At 57.2% G+C, this 19,041-nt stretch overlaps 1 protein-coding gene across 1 annotated transcript in view; it reads left to right on the plus strand.

The window, feature by feature from the left end:
• The first annotated feature begins 2,067 nt into the window (after window positions 1–2,067).
• The window catches only part of LOC133356454 (protein bassoon-like), a 78,528-nt gene continuing 61,554 nt past the window's right edge, over window positions 2,068–19,041 (plus strand). Inside the window, exons 1-3 of the mRNA XM_061573986.1 lie at window positions 2,068–2,962; window positions 14,902–15,615; window positions 17,180–17,262. Of these exons, the coding sequence (XP_061429970.1) occupies window positions 2,957–2,962; window positions 14,902–15,615; window positions 17,180–17,262 (803 nt within the window). The 5' untranslated portion in view covers window positions 2,068–2,956. The remainder of the gene's footprint in view (window positions 2,963–14,901; window positions 15,616–17,179; window positions 17,263–19,041) is intronic.

Here is a 19,041-nt window from a genome sequence, read left to right on the forward strand (position 1 = left end):
CGGCGCGCACGCATGCGCCGCGCGCATTCACCACTCTCTCTCTCATCCCTTCCCCCCATCTCTCATCCCTCCCTCCCACTCCCCTCCCTCTCTCTCCTCCCTCTCTCTCTCCCTCCCTGCCTCGACTCTCCCCGCGCCTCTCGCCCGCTCGCCCGGCAGAGAAGCCGGCCGGGAGGACGCGAGCCAGCCCGGCTCCTTCATCCCGGGCGCACGCACGCGCACGCACACGCGCGGGGCGCGCTCGCCATGCTGGGGTAGAGAGAGAGAGGCGGAGAGGGAGCGCGGGGCCAGCCACTCGGCCTCCGCGCGCCGGAATGGGGAACGAGCAGAGCGGCGGAGAGGGAGAGCCCGGCTCGGCGCCGGTGCCGGGAGGAGGCGGCGGCGGCCGGGAGAGAAGCGCCGCTGGTCGGGAGGCTGCGCCGGGCGGTTCTCAGCCTGCGTCGGCTGCTGCCAGGCACGTGCTGCCCCCTGCGAGCACGCTCCGTCTCCGCGCGCGGCGCGGGCACAGTGCGTGAAGGGCACGGCGGTGAAGATGCCGCTGTTAACCCTTGGGCGGGCGGTGACGGGAATGCGCGCTGCCCCGTGTCTCTGCGTGTCTCTGTGTGTGTGTCTCTCTGTGTGTGTCTCTCTGTGTGTGTCTCTCTGTCTCTGTGTGTGTGTCTCTCTGTCTCTGTGTGTGTCTCTCTCTGTGTGTGTCTCTGTGTGTGTCTCTCTCTGTGTGTGTCTCTCTCTGTGTGTGTGTGTCTCTCTGTCTCTGTGTGTGTCTCTCTCTGTGTGTGTCTCTGTGTGTGTCTCTCTGTCTCTGTGTGTGTGTCTCTGTGTGTCTCTCTGTCTCTGTGTGTGTCTCTGTGTGTGTCTCTCTCTGTCTCTGTGTTAGTGTGTCTCTGTGTGTGTCTCTGTCTCTGTGTGTGTGTCTCTGTGTGTGTCTCTGTGTGTGTGTCTCTGTGTGTGTCTCTCTGTCGCTGTGTGTGTGTCTGTGTGTGTGTGTCTCTTGTCTGTGTGTGTGTCTCTGTATGTGTGTCTCTCTGTCTCTGTGTGTGTCTGTGTGTGTGTCTCTTTGTCTCTGTGTGTGTCTCTGTATGTGTGTCTGTCTGTCTCTGTGTGTGTCTCTGTGTGTGTCTCTCTGTCTCTGTGTGTGTCTCTGTGTGTGTGTCTCTCTGTCTCTGCGTCTCGTGTCTGTGTGTGTCTCTCTCTGTGTGTGTCTCTCTCTGTCTCTGTGTGTGCCTCTCTCTCTGTTTCTGCGTCTCGTGTCTCTGTGTGTGTCTGTCTCTCTGTCTCTGTGTGTGTCTCTGTGTGTGTCTCTCTGTCTCGTGTGTGTGTTTGTCTCTCTCCGTCTCTGCGTCTCGTGTCTGTGTGTGTGCCTCTCTCTGTCTCTGTGTGTTTCTCTGTGTGTGTCTCTCTCTGTCTCTGTGTGTGTCTCTCTGTCTCGTGTCTCTGTGTGTGTCTCTCTATATTTCTCTCTGTGAATCTTTTTGTTGCTGATTTGAATTCGTATTTTCCTGCCTTCTTATATATATATAATTTGTTGGACGTGAGCGAAATGCGGCGTGGCCTGGGCACGGAGCTGCCCGAGTAGTCGAGTCGGAAATGGACCGGGGGCTTTGATGGAAATCCCATTAAACGCGATTACGGAACACGCGCTGGATAATGCATCCATTGCGCGTTTTCCCACACGGTCGCTGCGGGGTCTTGCATGGCACCTGCCTCTTACAGGTTTCTCTCGAGGTCGTGAGATGGCCAGCCGAGGGAAAATCCCAGGTTACTCCATTTAATACGATAGCTAAAGTGTGGTTGTTGTTTTTCCCATTAGTTTATCAGTTGTGGGGAGAACTCGTGAAGGAATTAGAGACATCTCGATGTGTTATGCAAGCGGCCACAGGTCGCCCTTAACTGCTGAAGGGGTTACGTTGTAGCAATGCATCGAGGTGTCGTCTGTTAGAGAGAGAGTGAGGCAGAGTGGGACCATTTGATCCAATCGCCGAATCGTCGCGGACCCGCTCGCCTGAATTGGCGACGGCGTTCTCTTGCGATGAACTGACTACAGCGACCGCCCTTCCGTAGGAGAGGAGGAGACGCATCCGCGGACAATGACCCCCATGGCGCCAGAGGTCAACGCTCCTCGGGCCGCCGACCGCAGAGGCAGTCGAGCGGCGAGGAGCGCACGCCGACAGGCCCGCAGAGGGACACGGGGCAGAGTTCAGCGCCGAGGACAGCGGCGGCTGCCTCGCCGCCCGGTTCAGCGGCAAGGACAGCGACGGGGACCTCGTCCTCAGCTGGTTCAGCACCAAGGACAGCGACGGGGACCTCGTCATCAGTTGGTTCAGCACCAAGGACAGGGACGGGGACCTCGTCATCAGCTGGTTCAGCACCAAGGACAGCGACGGGGACCTCGTCCTCAGCTGGTTCAGCACCAAGGACAGCGACGGGGACCTCGTCATCAGTTGGTTCAGCACCAAGGACAGGGACGGGGACCTCGTCATCAGCTGGTTCAGCACCAAGGACAGCGACGGGGACCTCGTCATCAGCTGGTTCAGCACCAAGGACAGGGACGGGAACCTCGTCCTCAGCTGGTTCAGCACCGCGGACAGCGACGGGGACATCGTCATCAGGCTCAGCGCCGAGGGCAGCGACAGAGCCGTCACCTGCCTCTGCACGAAGGACGCCCAAAGGTTCGCCATCGGATTCACCAGCGGGACCATCGGCGCATAACTCAGCGCTGAGGACAGCCACGAGTGGAGGAGCAGCAGCAGCAGCAGCGAGGGCCTCGTCGGGATCCGAACCGAGAACGGCATCCGGATCGACATCGAGGACGACGACCGCGGGCTCAGCAGCACCGAGGACATCGCTCTGCCCGATATGCAACAGCACTCCGCTGCAGCAGGCCAACTGCAGCAGGTGCACGCGCTGCCAGGCGACCGTGTGCAACCGGTGTGGCTTCAATCCCAACCCGCACCTGATGAAGGTAGGCCCCACGGCGCGTCAGCGTTGCATTGCGAAATGGAGCGCGTTGTCGAGCGCGTGGCCGAATGCCTCAGTGCGAGCATGAGAGAACGGGAGAGAGACACACGAAGCGAATGGCTCTCGATAACTGTGTGAGCGTGCAGAGGGACGCGTGAATGGGCGACCCCATACAACAGCGAGCGAATGGGCGAGCGAGTGGATTCTCGAGTGATTGGGTGAACGAATGGGATAAAAGCACGAGCGAGTGAGTGAGTGAGCGAGCGAATGAATTAATGCGCTGAATGGGTGAGTGCTGCGTGCATGTGTGAAGGAGCACCCCAGTATCGGTGAATGGTCGAGTCCAGGCGGGAGGGAGAGAGAGGGAGCGGGGGAATGGGCGAGCGTCAAAACGAACCGATGGAGTTGAAGGAACGATTTCGTTTTCAGGGGCGAATGATGAATGATCCAAGGAACGAGTGAGCAGGATGGATGTGCGGGTGGGCGAGCTTGTGCCAGCAATAGCGCGGGGGAGGTGGTGGGCGGTGGGGCGGGGGGGTAGGTGAATGAGCAAACGGATGAATGAATGAATCGAACGAGCAACGCCAAACCCGCACTGCCTCTTATTCCTCTTTCGCGGAGAGCGGACTCGCGAAGGGCGGGGGGAGGGGGGGGTCGAGGTGACCTATTTATTCAAGGCGCCCCGTGCCGGAGAAGACGATCTGTGCCGGAGTGAATTATTGATTCGCACGGCCAAAAGCGGCCTCTCCCGAGCGCATACAGTGGCCGGGCCACGCGCCGCCAGCGTGCCGCTGGAAATAAATACCGCGAGTGACGCGCTCCTGTCGCTGCACGCGTGTGCTACAATGACAAAGACCCCCACCCCCGTGTAGCCTTCACGGGCTGTTGGGACAAGTGCGGTGGTTCGGTTTAGCGCCACGCCCGGCCGCTCGCCTCTGTCTCCCCATCCCCAGAACCGAACCAGGTACTCGTTTGAAGCTGAGTCGACCTACGGGGGGGGGGGGGGGGGGGCGAGAGGCTGGTTCAGATATTCGTCACCGATGTGGCGGCGTGAGCGGGGGATCGAGCCCCGGGAGGCCGTGTTTGTAGCGGGGGCGGTGCGGCGCTAACCACTTGCACCACCGCTCCCCCACCACCACCGCCACCAACCACCACATTCGATGCACGAATGCCCCCCTGCCCCCCGGCACAATGCGAGCCAATCGCTGATAATCTATCATAGCCAGCGGATCAGAGTGGGGAGGGGAGATCTGGCGGCCTCAGCCAAATCCCTCCAGGGGCCCCCCTCTCCGCTTGCGTGATGATGACGGCGGAGGCGGCGTGGGTTGAGTTGGAAATATCGCGTCATGATTCGGGGGTGGGAGGGGCGGGAGCGAGTGGGGGTGGGGGCGAGGGGGACAGAGCCACGTGCAATGTCATCACAGCTATCAAGGAGGGAGTCGTTACAATAGCACGGCAGGCAAGCGGTTTAAAGCGGTAACCGTTATATTGATGAAGCACGGTCCGGAGATAATGGGGAAAGTTCCTGTACGCGAGTGGCGCGCGTGCTGGACGTCGAGCACACGGCACGGGCGACGTGTGGTACCGGTTTTAGTTTTTCTGCTTTTCATTATCTCAGTAAACATTTTTTATGCAAATGTACCGCGTTCATTTGCGAGACGGTGTCTATGTTGTTACGCGCAGCGAAGCTTTGTCCAATTAACCTCGGTCGGTTTGAACCGATTAAAAGGGGTGGGGGGTAAACCCAACCCTAAATATGACATCGCACACCAGACGGAGGCAGGGAGGCCCTGGTGTGTTTGAGCCATCTGGCGTGCGTGCACTTTTGGGAGCGGTGGCACAGTGGTTGGCGCGAGACGACCGCTATCCCTCACACACCACTACTCATTAACACCACCACTCGCAAACACCGCTAACACCGCCACTCGCTAACACCGCTAACACCGCCACTCGCTAACACCGCTAACACCGCCACTCGCTAACACCGCAACAGCCTGTTGGGGCTACACGAGGAGCGGGGGGGGATCTTTGTCTCTATGTCGAGGCACGTGGGCGGAGAGGATGCGGCTAATTGAATCATTGATCGTCGTGAATTGCGAGGCGGATTGATTCGCCACGCCAACCGAGACGACCTCCGCTGGGCAAACGCCTCTTTGGATGTCAATCTCGACTAAAACTTTTCTAAAAAAAAATACTAAAAGCTATTACGATTTTTTCTTTTACCAGACGTCAGAGCCCCCCTTGAGCGATGTGTTTGCAGAAGCGATGCGGCTGTCACACGTGAGCGCTCTACGAAGGGGGCTCATCGTGGTGTGCGACATTTATAAGCAGCCGAAAAATATTCCAAACGTGTTGATGGTTTATTTTGAATGTGGAGGGGGGAGAGAGACACCGCAAACTCTAAATATACAGCAGGCGTTAGGGCCGGGATAGAACACACGACCACCTGCATACGAGGCGAGGGAGTTCACATTTCATAGCCACCACGGCCCCCAAAAAACATCCCTCCCCTCCCTCCCAGCCACCACGGCGCCAAAAAGCGTCTCTCCCTTCCTCTTCCCACTCAAGGCCACGAGTCACTCACCCCCGTTGCCCCCCCCCCCATCCTTGCCCCCCGCCCTTCCTTGCTCCACCCCCCCCCACTTCCATCCGTCAGGAGCACCGTGCTCTGGAGAGAGTGGGGAGAGCGCTCCCAGCGAGGCTTTGCTGCGGAGAGCTCAACACGCAGGCAGCGTGGCCCAAATAACTAACTCGCATGGGGTTATTCATTTAATTTATGTTCAACAAATGTTCAAACTGACTTCCACTGTCATTAATGCACGATTCATGAATTCCATTTGGAAATTAATACAACTTTTTTTTTTCAGAATACAGCTACATTATTTTGCAAACCCCCCCCCCCCCCATTAATCTCGTCTTTAGTCAGATTTATTTCATATTTAAAAGGTAATCTAGGTGGATAGGTGGATGGGTAGTTAGGTGGGTAGGTGGATGGGTAGGTGGGTAGGTGGGCAGGTGGATGGGAAGGTAGGTGGGTAGGTGGATGGGTAGTTAGGTGGGTAGGTGGATGGGTAGGTGGCAGGTGGATGGTAGTTAGGTGGGTAGGTGGATGGGTAGGTAGGTGGGCAGGTGGATGGGTAGGTAGGTGGGTAGGTGGATGGGTAGGTAGGTGGGCAGGTGGATGGGTAGTTAGGTGGGTAGGTGGATGCGTAGGTAGGTGGCTAGGTGGATGGCGAGGTTCGTAGATAGCATTCACACCAAGTACTTAATGAAAACATGAATTATTGAGGCTCAAGTGAAGACACCCAACCTGGGTTCACGGCCTCAAGGCACTGGTGTCCTTTGCCATTGCCACTTCCCTCCAGGGTGGCTGGGTGGGTGTGTGTGAGTGGGTGTGTGTGTGAGTGTGTGTGTGAGTGGGTGTGTGTGTGTGTATGTGAGTAGGTGTGTGGATGTGTGTATGAGTGTGTTTGTGAGTGTGGGTGTGTGTGAGTGGGTGTGTGTGAGTGGGTGTGTGTGAGTGGGTGTGTGAGTGGGTGTGGGTGTGTGTGAGTGGGTGGGTGTGTGGGTGGGTGTGTGTGAGTGGGTGGGTGTGTGGGTGGGTGTGTGTGAGTGGGTGGGTGTGTGTGTGGGTGTGTGAGTGGGTGGGTGTGTGGGTGGGTGTGAGTGGGTGTGTGTGTGAGTCGGTGTGTGAGTGTGTGTGTGAGTGGGTGTGTGTGTGTGAGTGGGTGTGTCTGAGTGGGTGTGTGTGTGGGTTGGCACAGTAGGGGGCACAGGTGGTGCATCTGCCAGTCATCTCAGTCAGTTAACCCATGGCACCTGGGTCTGTCTCCTAACAGCAGCGAGCCTTCGACACTTCACGTGACCTCAAAGTGCACCTGGCCTGGCACTGGCGCCGTGGTGACGTCTTCGTCACTTAGTGACGAATTGCGGGTATTGATGTGTGGGTGGGTGTGTGCTGGTGGGTTTGTGGATGAGTGTGTGTGTGTGTTCGGCCGGATCGAGGGGGCTAAACGGGCGTGGCACGGGCTATAGAAGAGATGGAGTGATGTGGTACAGGAGAACGTGGAGCTAATTGGACTTGCCGATGACTGGTACCAGCGGTGTCAAGATCGGCCTCAGTGGAGGAGGCTCGTGAAGGACGCTACTGGGCAGTTGGAGGCAGTCGCCCTCCAACAACAACGGAGGGCGGAGGAGCGACGCTCACAACAACGAGCGGAGCGCCGGGTGGCTAAAGCACAGCAAGTTGGTACGGTAGGGGGCACAGGTGGTGCATCAGCCAGTCATCTCGGTCATCTCGGTCAGTCAACCCGTGGCACCTGGGTCTGCCCCGTGACCTCCTGCCAGCGGGCGTTCGACACTTCACGTGGCCTCAAGGTGCACTTGGCCTGGCACAAGCGTCGTGGTGAAGTCACCGACACTTAGTGGCGAATGGAGGTTGTTGTTGTTGTTGTGTTGTTGTGTGTGTGTGGGTGTGTGGGTGTGTGTGTGGGTGAGTGTGTGTGTGTGGGTGTGTGGGTGAGTGTGTGTGGGTGAGGGTGTGTGTGTGCGAGTGCGTGTGTGTGGGAGAAAGGACGACTTAGAGAGATAGGGCGACTCAGAGAGAGAGGGCGACTCAGAGAGAGAGGACGACTCAGAGAGAGAGACTCAGAGAGAGAGGGCGACATCAGAGAGAGAGACTCAGAGAGATAGGGCGACTCAGAGAGAGAGGGCGACTCAGAGAGAGGACGACTCAGAGAGAGAGACTCAGAGAGAGAGGGCGACTCAGAGAGAGAGACTCAGAGAGAGAGGACGACTCAGAGAGAGAGGACGACTCAGAAAGAGAGACTCAGAGAGAGAGGGCGACTCAGAGAGAGAGGATGACTCAGAGAGAGGGCGGCTCAGAGAGAGAGGGCGACTCAGAGAGAGAGAGAGGGCGACTCAGAGAGAGGGCGACTCAGAGAGAGAGGATGACTCAGAGAGAGAGGGCAACTCAGAGAGAGAGGGCGACTCAGAGAGAGAGGACGACTCAGAGAGAGAGGACGACTCAAAGAGAGAGGGCGACTCGGAGAGAGAGGGCGACTCAAAGAGAAAGAGGACGACTCAGAGAGAGAGACTCAGAGAGAGAGGGCGACTCAAAGAGAGAGACTCAGAGAGAGAGGGCGACTCAGAGAGAGAGGACGACTCAGAGAGAGCGACTCAGAGAGAGAGGGCGACTCAGAGAGAGAGGGCGACTCAGAGAGAGAGGGCGACTCAGAGAGAGAGAGGACGACTCAGAGAGAGTGGACGACTCAGAGAGAGAGGGCGAATCAGAGAGAGAGACTCAGAGAGAGAGAGGGCGACTCCGAGAGAGAGATAGAGAGAGAGAGGGCGACTCAGAGAGAGAGGACGACTCAGAAAAAGAGACTCAGAGAGAGAGGGCGACTCAGAGAGAGAGGACGACTCAGAGAGAGAAGGCGACTCAGAGAGAGAGGACGACTCAGAGAGAGGGCGACTCAGAGAGAGAGGGACGACTCAGAGAGAGAGGGACGACTCAGAGAGAGAGGACGACTCAGAGAGAGAGAGGGCGACTCAGAGAGAGAGGGAGACTCAGAGAGAGAGGACGACTCAGAGGGCGACTCAGGGAGAGAGGGCGACTTGCCGAGTCATCGATGAAGGAACCGCGCGTTATTTTACTCGTCGTCTCTGTCGTCGTCTCTGGCCTCGCTATGCCGCTGCGATGGGAAGGGCCGTTACCTGAAACGTCGCCTATCAAGCACAGTTGTTCCCGCCCCCACTTTACGGCCACGTGCGGCGTTATTCACGGAGTGCTTCGAGCTCTGTGCAGCGCCCTCCAAACGCAGCTGCAGCAGCCGCAGGCAGCATCGCCAGGTATCATTTGTCGAGTCGAGTGAGGTGATCGTCGACAGAACCCGGGGGAGGGGAGACAGAGGCGATGATGATGCCGCTGCTGGGAGCAAGGGAATCCCCAGGTGGAGCAGTGCGAGGGATGAAGCACACAGAGAGAGAGGCGCGATGGCCTGCAGTGTGGTGAGTGAGTGGGTGGGTGAGTGGGCGAGTGTGTTGTGACCTGCAGTGTGGTGAGTGAGTGGGTGGGTGAGTGGGCGAGTGTGTTGTGACCTGCAGTGTGGTGAGTGAGTGGGTGGGTGAGTGGGCGAGTGTGTTGTGACCTGCAGTGTGGTGAGTGAGTGGGTGTGACCTGCAGTGTTAGTGACGTGCAGTGTGGTGAGTGGGCGAGTGTGTTGTGACCTGCAGTGTGGTGAGTGAGTGGGTGGGTGAGTGGGCGAGTGTGTTGTGACCTGCAGTGTGGTGAGTGAGTGGGTGGGTGAGTGGGCGAGTGTGTTGTGACCTGCAGTGTGGTGAGTGAGTGGGTGGGTGAGTGGGCGAGTGTGTTGTGACCTGCAGTGTGGTAGTGAGTGGGTGGGTGAGTGGGGCGAGTGTGTTGTGACCTGCAGTGTGGTGAGTGAGTGGGTGGGTGAGTGGGCGAGTGTGTTGTGACCTGCAGTGTGGTGAGTGAGTGGGTGGGTGAGTGGGCGAGTGTGTTGTGACCTGCAGTGTGGTGAGTGAGTGGGTGGGTGAGTGGGCGAGTGTGTTGTGACCTGCAGTGTGGTGAGTGAGTGGGTGGGTGAGTGGGCGAGTGTGTTGTGACCTGCAGTGTGGTGAGTGAGTGGGTGGGTGAGTGGGCGAGTGTGTTGTGACCTGCAGTGGTGGTGAGTGAGTGGGTGGGTGAGTGGGCGAGTGTGTTGTGACCTGCAGTGTGGTGAGTGAGTGGGTGGGTGAGTGGGCGAGTGTGTTGTGACCTGCAGTGTGGTGAGTGAGTGGGTGGGTGAGTGGGCGAGTGTGTTGTGACCTGCAGTGTGGTGAGTGAGTGGGTGGGTGAGTGGGCGAGTGTGTTGTGACCTGCAGTGTGGTGAGTGAGTGGGTGGGTGAGTGGGCGAGTGTGTTGTGACCTGCAGTGTGGTGAGTGAGTGGGTGGGTGAGTGGGCGAGTGTGTTGTGACCTGCAGTGTGGTGAGTGAGTGGGTGGGTGAGTGGGCGAGTGTGTTGTGACCTGCAGTGTGGTGAGTGAGTGGGTGGGTGAGTGGGCGAGTGTGTTGTGACCTGCAGTGTGGTGAGTGAGTGGGTGGGTGAGTGGGCGAGTGTGTTGTGACCTGCAGTGTGGTGAGTGAGTGGGTGGGTGAGTGGGCGAGTGTGTTGTGACCTGCAGTGTGGTGAGTGAGTGGGTGGGTGAGTGGGCGAGTGTGTTGTGACCTGCAGTGTGGTGAGTGAGTGGGTGTGGGGTGAGGTTTGGTGGGCGAGTGTGTTGTGACCTGCAGTGTGGTGAGTGAGTGGGGTGGGTGAGTGGGCGAGTGTGTTGTGACCTGCAGTGTGGTGAGTGAGTGGGTGGGTGAGTGGGCGAGTGTGTTGTGACCTGCAGTGTGGTGAGTGAGTGGGTGGGTGAGTGGGCGAGTGTGTTGTGACCTGCAGTGTGGTGAGTGAAGTGGGTGGGTGAGTGGGCGAGTGTGTTGTGACCTGCAGTGTGGTGAGTGAGTGGGTGGGTGAGTGGGCGAGTGTGTTGTGACCTGCAGTGTGGTGAGTGAGTGGGTGGGTGAGTGGGCGAGTGTGTTGTGACCTGCAGTGTGGTGAGTGAGTGGGTGGGTGATGGGCGAGTGTGTTGTGACCTGCAGTGTGGTGAGTGAGTGGGTGGGTGAGTGGGCGAGTGGTGTTGTGACTGCAGTGTGGTCAGTGAGGGGTGGGTGAGTGGGCGAGTGTGTGTGACCTGCAGTGTGGTGAGTGAGTGGGTGGGTGAGTGGGCGAGTGTGTTGTGACCTGCAGTGTGGTCAGTGAGTGGGTGGGTGAGTGGGCGAGTGTGTTGTGACCTGCAGTGTGGTGAGTGAGTGGGTGTGACCTGCAGTGTGGTGAGTGAGTGGGTGTGACCTGCAGTGTGGTGAGTGAGTGGGTTGGGTGAGTGGGCGAGTGTGTTGTGACCTGCAGTGTGGTCAGTGAGTTGGTGGGTGAGTGGGCGAGTGTGTTGTGACCTGCAGTGTGGTGAGTGAGTGGGTGGGTGAGTGGGCGAGTTTGTTGTGACCTGCAGTGTGGTGAGTGAGTGGGTGGGTGAGTGGGCGAGTGTGTTGTGACCTGCAGTGTGGTGAGTGAGTGGGTGGGTGAGTGGGTGAGTGTTGTTGTGATCTGCAGTGTGGTGAGTGGGTGAGTGTGTTGTTGAGACCTGCAGTGTGGTGAGTGGTTGAGTGTGTTGTTGTGACCTGCAGTGTGGTGAGTGGGTGAGTGTGTTGTTGTGACCTGCAGTGTGGTGAGTGGGTGAGTGTGTTGTTGTGACCTGCAGTGTGGTGAGTGGGTGAGTGTGTTGTTGTGATCTGCAGTGTGGTGAGTGGGTGAGTGTGTTGTTGTGATCTGCAGTGTGGTGAGTGGGTGAGTTGGTGTGACCTGCAGTGTGGTGAGTAGGTGAGTGTTGTTGTGACCTGCAGTGTGGTGAGTGGGTGGGTGAGTGGGTGGGTAGGTGAGTGAGTGGGCCAGTGGGAGGGTGGGTGAGAGGCGGCCGGACGTGGTGTTGGCCACCCACCCCCTCGTGTGCCATGCCGGCCTTGGGCGCTTCTCGCGAACAACACTCGCCCGACAGTCTGTGAACAGGCGACACGGGGGGGGGGGGGGGGGTGTTTGTGTTGTTTGTGTTGTTGTGACCTGCGGTAGTGACGGTGGTGGTGACGGGGGTGGTGGTGACGGTGGTGGTGGTGACAGTGGTGGTAATGGTTGAACAGAGAGTGGTGGTTTTGGTAGTGGTTGAACAGAGAGTAGTGGTGGTTGTGGTAGTGGGTGTGGTAGTGGTTGAACAGAGAGTGGCGGTTGTGGTAGTGGTTGTGGTTGAACAGAGAGTGGCGGTTGTGGTAGTGGTTGTGGTAGTGGTTGTGGTAGTGGTTGTGGTAGTGGTTGTGGTAGTGGTTGAACAGAGAGTGGTGGTTGTGGTTGTGGTGGTTGAACAGAGAGGGGTGGTTGTGCTTGTGGTAGTGGTAGTGGTTGAACAGAGAGTGGTGGTAGTGGTTGTGGTAGTGGTTGAACAGAGAGTAGTGGTGGTGGTAGTGGTTGAACAGAGAGTGGTGGTTGTGGTAGTGGTTGTGGTAGTGGTTGTGGTAGTGGTTGAACAGAGAGTGGTGGTGGTGGTAGTGGTTGAACAGAGAGTGGTGGTGGTTGGTAGTTGTTGTGGTAGTGGTTGAACAGAGAGTGGTGGTAGTGGTTGTGGTAGTGGTTGAACAGAGAGTAGTGGTGGTGGTAGTGGTTGAACAGAGAGTGGTGGTTGTGGTTGTGGTAGTGGTAGTGGTTGTGGTAGTGGTTGAACAGAGAGTGGTGGTGGTGGTAGTGGTTGAACAGAGAGTGGTGGTGGTTGGTAGTTGTTGTGGTAGTGGTTGAACAGAGAGTGGTGGTTGTGGTTGTGGTAGTGGTTGATCAGAGAGTGGTGGTGGTGGTAGTGGTTGTGGTAGTGGTTGTGGTAGTGGTTGAACAGAGAGTGGTGGTTGTGGTCGTGGTGGTGGTAGTGGTTGAACAGAGAGTGGTGGTAGTGGTTGTTGTAGTGGTTGAACAGAGAGTGGTGGTGGTGGTGGCGGTTGTGGTAGTGGTTGAACAGAGAGTAGTGGTGGTGGTAGTGGTTGAACAGAGAGTGGTGGTAGTGGTGGTGGTAGTGGTTGAACAGAGATCAGTGCTTGTGGTAGTGGTTGTGGTAGTGGTTGTGGTAGTAGTTGAACAGAGAGCTGTGGTGGTGGTAGTGGTTGAACAGAGAGTGGTGGTTGTGGTAGTGGTTGTGGTAGTGGTTGTGGTTGAACAGAGATCAGTGTTTGTGGTAGTGGTAGTGGTTGTGGTGGTGGTGGTGGTTGAACAGAGAGTGGTGGTGGTGGTGTTGGGCGAGACGGAGCAGTGTCTGGTGCACGGCGAGTCCCCGAGGTGGGCAGGAGGAGGAATCGATGATTGAAGTTCACGGGAACGGTGTCCATGGTAACGTCGTCTCGTTCCGCGAGGCAGCCTCCTTGTTTATTGCCACAAGAAGCAGGCGAAGGTGCGACTCTGCCCCTGCTGGGTGCCTCGATCCGAGCAGACTCTTGGAAGGGGACTTGGTTGGTTGGGGGGGGGTAAGGGCACGCGTGTAGGAAGAGGTGGGACGTGACCGCACATCACCTGTTGACCGCACGTGACCTTTTGACCGCACACCTCTCATCCCACGGGGTTCACGCCGTATTCTTGTCCAGGGAAATTGAGTTTTCAGCTCCATACGGTGTATAGCCGTTTCAATGCGTTCAAAATGTGTGTTTTTGTGCGTCTATTTGTTTGTGTTTCTCCCTTGTGATGGGACTTTGTAGGATGAACGTTGAGATTTATGCGGGCACGGGGGTGACCAATGCGGTCTGAATTGTTGTGTAATAATAAGGTAGGGCACTGTGAAGGGGTTGACAGGCGTGAGTTACCGACTGCTGGGTCGACAGAGGCGGCGGAGTTGGTGGAGTTGGTGGGGGCATTTTAGGAAAACGCCCTCGGCCCACCACAGCGTTTCAGCCGCTGCTGTTGCTACTGCTGCTGCTGCCCGCTACACCGCTGTGAGAATTGAAATCGCGTGGGTAAAATCGAATGGCGGGCAGGGGCGCTTGGTCACACTCCACTGCTGGCTGACGACCTCCCCGTGACCGCCCGCGCGGCCGCGCCGGCTTGTTTGGTCCCTGCGGGCGGATACACAGGCGGGAGCGTGGAAGTACGGTACAACACACTCCCCACCGCGCCTGCTGCTGCCCCTGCACACAGCACGGCGGTCGCCCATCCAAGCGCCGTCCAGGCTCGACGTCTGCTGAGCTCGCACAAGCGAGACAACGGCCACCACGGATCCCTATTTTAATATCCACCGTTTGTCTTCTCTCCAAAGAGGCGTAGGGTGCAGTTGAGTGGGCAAGAGAGGCACGCGCCTGTGGGCGAGCGCTGGGTTCACTTGCTGTCGTTCTGCCCGGCGAGTGTCACATTGATTCTGGTCTTAAGATAAAAAAAATATATATAGGTGACGTTTCAGGCAATGGGCCTTCTTTGTGGTACCTCAATCTGCCACGTGAGATGGGCAATGGGCCTTCCTTGTGCACGTGCCGAGACAATGGGGCGTTGACCGAAACGTCGCCTATGATATGTGTTGTTCTTTTTCTGAAAGGCCACGTTACACACAGCGATGTAATTGACATGCAAGGCGCCGGGCGTTTGTGCTATGAGCCACATCCACTCATCACGAAGCTCTCATAATCGCTTGGGTTAAGTGACAATGATACTCATGCATGTCATTAATATAACGATCTTCCCACGCTCAAAGCAGTAGAAAAAAGTGTTCACTCTCATATTGCTGTTACAGGATGCAATGTTACGTAATCATCTCCAACAAACAACAGTCAAGGACAAAACACAAAGATCCCCCGTATAGCCTGTGACAGACTCTTGGGGCAAGTGCTGTTAGCGAGCACCTATGAAGGCCGGCACGGCACACGAGGGGGTGGGTGGCCAGCACCACGCCCGGCCGCCTTTGTCTCCCCCAGTGGCGGTGTTTTTTACGCATTGCACCAGCTACTCATTTGAGGCTGAGTCGCCCAGGACCGGTTCAGATAAGTGTCACTGATAGTTGGCCAGGAGGGGGAATCGAACTCGGGTGGCCGGGTTCGTAGCGCTGACCGGAGCTGCGCAGACCACCTCTGGCCCCTCGCTGACCCACCCACCCCCCCCCCCCCCCCCCGTGGTTCACGGAGACTTCATTTGTCTGCGCAAAGCGAGGGCGGGAGCGCCGGAATGCAGACGACAATTCAGAGGCGGGGGGGGGGGGGGTGACGCGTCGCCGGAGTCGCCGTGGCCCCGCCGAAAGGGGGGCAGCGGCATTAACGCACCCCCCCCCCCCGCTCGCGAGTTGTGTCTCATCATCGCCCCCCCCACCCACCCCCTACCCTCTTGCGTTCCCGCACAGGTCGAGTGGCTGTGTCTCAGCTGCCAGATGCAGGACATCACGGGGCTGGTACAGCAGCAGCAGCCCAGCGCCAAACCGCACGGGTCGACTCCAACAAACCAGCAGCAGCGTCGACAGCAGCAGCCGCCGCCGCCGGGAGAGAAAGCACCGACTCATCCCTCGAGCGACGGCGGTGGCGGTGGCGCCGGTGGCGCCGGTGAGCACAAGAAAGCGACGGGCACTTCGGCGAGCGATGAGAGGACGCAGCAGAAGCAGCAGCCGCAGCAGCAGCGAGCGGCGGAGGAGAGCGTCACGGGGAAGCTGTTCGGCTACGGCGCCTCCCTCCTGAGCCAGGCATCGAACCTCATCGGGGCCGTCAACCCGGCGCCCGGCTCGCCGCCCGCGGCCAAGGCAGCCGACGCCGGTGCCGCTCGGCCGGCAGAGACCCGACGAGCGCCGGGGTCCTCCACGCAGGGCCCGCAGCAGAGGGCGCACGGCGGCGGCGGTGCCGTCGCCGCTGTCCCCAGCGCCGTGGCGCTGACGACCCCCAGGGCCGCGTGCCCGCGCTGCAGGGCGGAGCTGAGCTTCGGCACGGAGCGAGCCAACAACGGGAGGACGTGCGCCGCGTGCGGAGCGAGCGCTTGCGCCGCGTGCGGCTCGGAGTCGCGGGAGCCGGTACGTGATGGTTGGGGGGAGGTGGGCGGGGGGGTCCTCGCTGGCTCGCTCGGGCACATGGTGGGGGGTGGGGGGGTGGGGACATGTCCACCTCGTAGTGCCCTCGCCCGCTCGCCACCTCGCCCTCGTCTCGCGTCATCTCTGCCGTGTCGCTCAGGTACGCGCGAGTCGCGAGTCGCGAGTTGCTTGTTCCATGATTTAAATTGTCACAGCGGTGTAACGGGCAACAGCGGCAGCAGCAACAGCGGTAGCAGCAACAGCGGCAGCAGCAACAACAGCGGCAGCAGCAGCAACCGCGCTGAGCTCTCGAGCCAGAAGGGTCCCTTAATTCTCAGGCGGTGGCAAAAATCGGTGGTAGAGACAAATGTGGCCACACCACTCAGCCTCCATTCATGCGACATCAGAGGGACTTTGAGAGGTGCTCGCTAACAGCACTTGCGATGTGGCTATGAGTTTGGGCCACCGAGGGAGGAGGACGGAGGGGGACGATTCCCATCTTTAACAATGTTTTGTTTTATAATAATCGTCAAACAGAGCGAACACCTGCCGCTCACGTGAGCCACATTCCCCTCCCGTTCAGAATCCTTCTCCAGGAGGAATCCGATCATCTATGACGCTCTTTTTTCACGGATGTCCAGAAGTAATACATGTCCAGTTGATGCTCATCGACAGCCCCTGCAGAGCCGGCCGTGGAAATTCCACATTCCTATGGCGGGGGGAGAGGCGGGGGCCAGTCTACACATTGGATAACCACGAAAAGCGGTACCCCATTTTAGTGACCCCCGGAGGGAGGGTTGGTGATGGGCCGAGTCGACCCCCCTCAATCAGGGTGTGACCCCATGACCATGCGGTCGCTGTGAGCCACACAAATCTTGGGGGGGGGGCGGGGGGGGGTCACCCGGCCAGTGTGTGGGGGTGGGGTTGGGGGGGTGGGGTGTGGGGTTGGGGGGGAGTGGGAAGGGTGGGGGCTGAACCCAGATGCGTTCCGGTGGGGAGCGGTGGTGTAGTGGTTAGCGCTACGCTGCGCTACGAACCTCAGAGACCCGAGTTCGATTCCCACTCATGGCCCACACCAGTGAAGATTATTTGAACTGGTCATGGGCCTCCACTAGGTCGACTCAGCCTACAATTCGTACCTGGTGCGATGTGTAAACATCGCGGGCCGGGCGTGGTGCTGGCCACCCACCCCCTCGTGTGCCGTGCCGACTTTCATAGGTGCTCGCTCTAACAGACTGTTGGGACAAGTGCTGTTAACAAGCAGCGACAATTTGCGGCTCTTTGAAATCCAGAAGGTCATCAATTATCTGGGGGCTTCGGTGCAGCAAACGAGGATCCGGATAATCACCACGTCGTTATTTAAAATATCTTATTATTTGCATCACATTTTTAGGTGCTGTGTATATATATTTTTTTCGTAGTGTTTTTAATTTAAGTTAATTTAATCTACGAAATTAGCGTAAATAAGCATGCAAAAAGAAAAAAACAAATATCCTTGCTGTCAAAAGTAGCGTACTTATTCGCTCCAATCTCGAAGACTCTGCATGGGGTGATGTACCGTACGTATTCTGCTCTTGTACCAACACAACCGCGATTTGTGTTTGACGATCGCCGGACTGGGTTACAGTCTTCGGAGCGCTTTTGCCGGTTTCGCCGGATGGACCCGGGGTGCCGCCGGATAAAGGATGGAAGTCTCCGAATAATCGCGCGGTGCTGGATAATCGATGATCGGCCGTACATTGAGTTGTTTTTTCCGTATCGAATTCGTTAGAATCTAAAATGGATCTTATTGTTATTTTGTTTTCCCAACACCTCCCACCCTGGTCATGGCACTTTGCTTCTCCGCGACCGTCAACGCGCCGCTTCTCCTACAACGCCGCGTCTTGTTTACATCACGCGGCGTTGGATGATACAACGCAGCGAGTGTAATTGGGGAACGCGTTTATGTTTGTGGTAACGTGGATGCCAATGGGATGTGCCTCACGATCGAGCGAACGGAACCGCGGTCGCGCTCGAGCAGGAATGGGCGGTCGTCGTCACGGCTGCATCGGCGTAGCATCGCCGCACGGCACCTTGGGATGCTGCTGGATGAGTCGGAGGGGGGGGGGGTCGCTGATGAGGATTACAGTTTAAACTTGTATCCGGATGCGTCAGCTTGTCAATAGGTGCACGGATAGTGACCTATCGGTGGCTGTTGAGTACCATGACACATCCTGCGGTGACCTGACACGTAAAACTAAGAGGTGAACTCATTTGTATTAAAACCAGAGTTATACAATTTTCATAAGAGAAGTTATTTTAGGTTAGATCGCGTAAATATATAAATGTGTCATTAAACCCGACACCACCCGACACAGCCAATCAGTAAAGGGGTTTGTCACATTAACAACACCATAGTGTGCTGGACAGTAAACCCACTACAACATCTACAAATATAATGTAGTGTATAGTGTAGTGTATAGCGTAGTGTATAGCGTAGTGTACAGTGTAGTGTATAGTGTAGTGTATGTTGGAGAGTAAACCCAATGCAACATTTACAATTCGAGTACAGTGACGTTTCGCCAGCAATTACAACAACAACAACCAGGATCATCAGGCGATAGCCACAGAGTTGTTGAGAAATCCTCCTCATGTTTCAAATGAATATTTACGCGATCTAACCCCAAAAAACCCCTCGATCGTGGATAACTTCGGTCGCGGAAGCCTCCCCCTACTCCGCGTTACACAATCGTAACGACGCCCGACACGCGTTGTTGCTTTACGAAGAGCCTTTATCGTAGACACATGGCCACTCTTCTCGAGGCCCGAGCTTCGTCTTCTCTCCAGCCGCCCCTTCCCGTCGTGCTCTCCCCTTTTATACCCCCACACCCCCCCCCCGCCTTTCTGGAAGGTTCGCTCACCCCTATTGCCCTCAGCCAATCCTCGTCGTCCTTCTCTCTGACGTCGTCAACCGCCTTTGACGCAACCGGTCAATTAAGTAACGCACTCAACACTCTGCTTGCTATAGCAGAAAATGTAGACCCGTTGCATATTTACTCGATTGATGTTGAGTTGCTACAGCAGGTAGGGGTGCAGTCCTTCCAGTTCCCTGTCAATTACTGATATCCATCCGAGCTCCAGCTGGGACGATGAGTAGATTAGGTTAATGGATCGTCTAAAATGTTGCAGTCGACTCTGAGGCCTCCCTGCAGCAATCAGAGGCCTTTGACGCACTTCCAGACTGTCCGTCCGCACGCTCACCATGTCAGAGAAGTGGTCTGTCGTTTTGCGGCTATTACACAATGTTGCAGGCGGATTGCAACATGGGTAGCACCTTTCCCAAGCGTATGACAGCACTAATATCTTGTGCTATTTGTGCCACTATGCTGGCGCACAGGGTGGTTTTTCAGTTTCATGTATTAGGTACTGTTTAGCCGTATGAGCCACGTGGCTCTTGACTCGGGCACAACCGCAACAAAAAAAACATGAACAAGAAACATCTTAAAGTGA

Source organism: Lethenteron reissneri, chromosome 54, assembly GCF_015708825.2.
Source record: "Lethenteron reissneri isolate LAM-NWPU_2019-01 chromosome 54, ASM1570882v1, whole genome shotgun sequence".
Lineage (NCBI taxonomy): Eukaryota > Metazoa > Chordata > Hyperoartia > Petromyzontiformes > Petromyzontidae > Lethenteron > Lethenteron reissneri.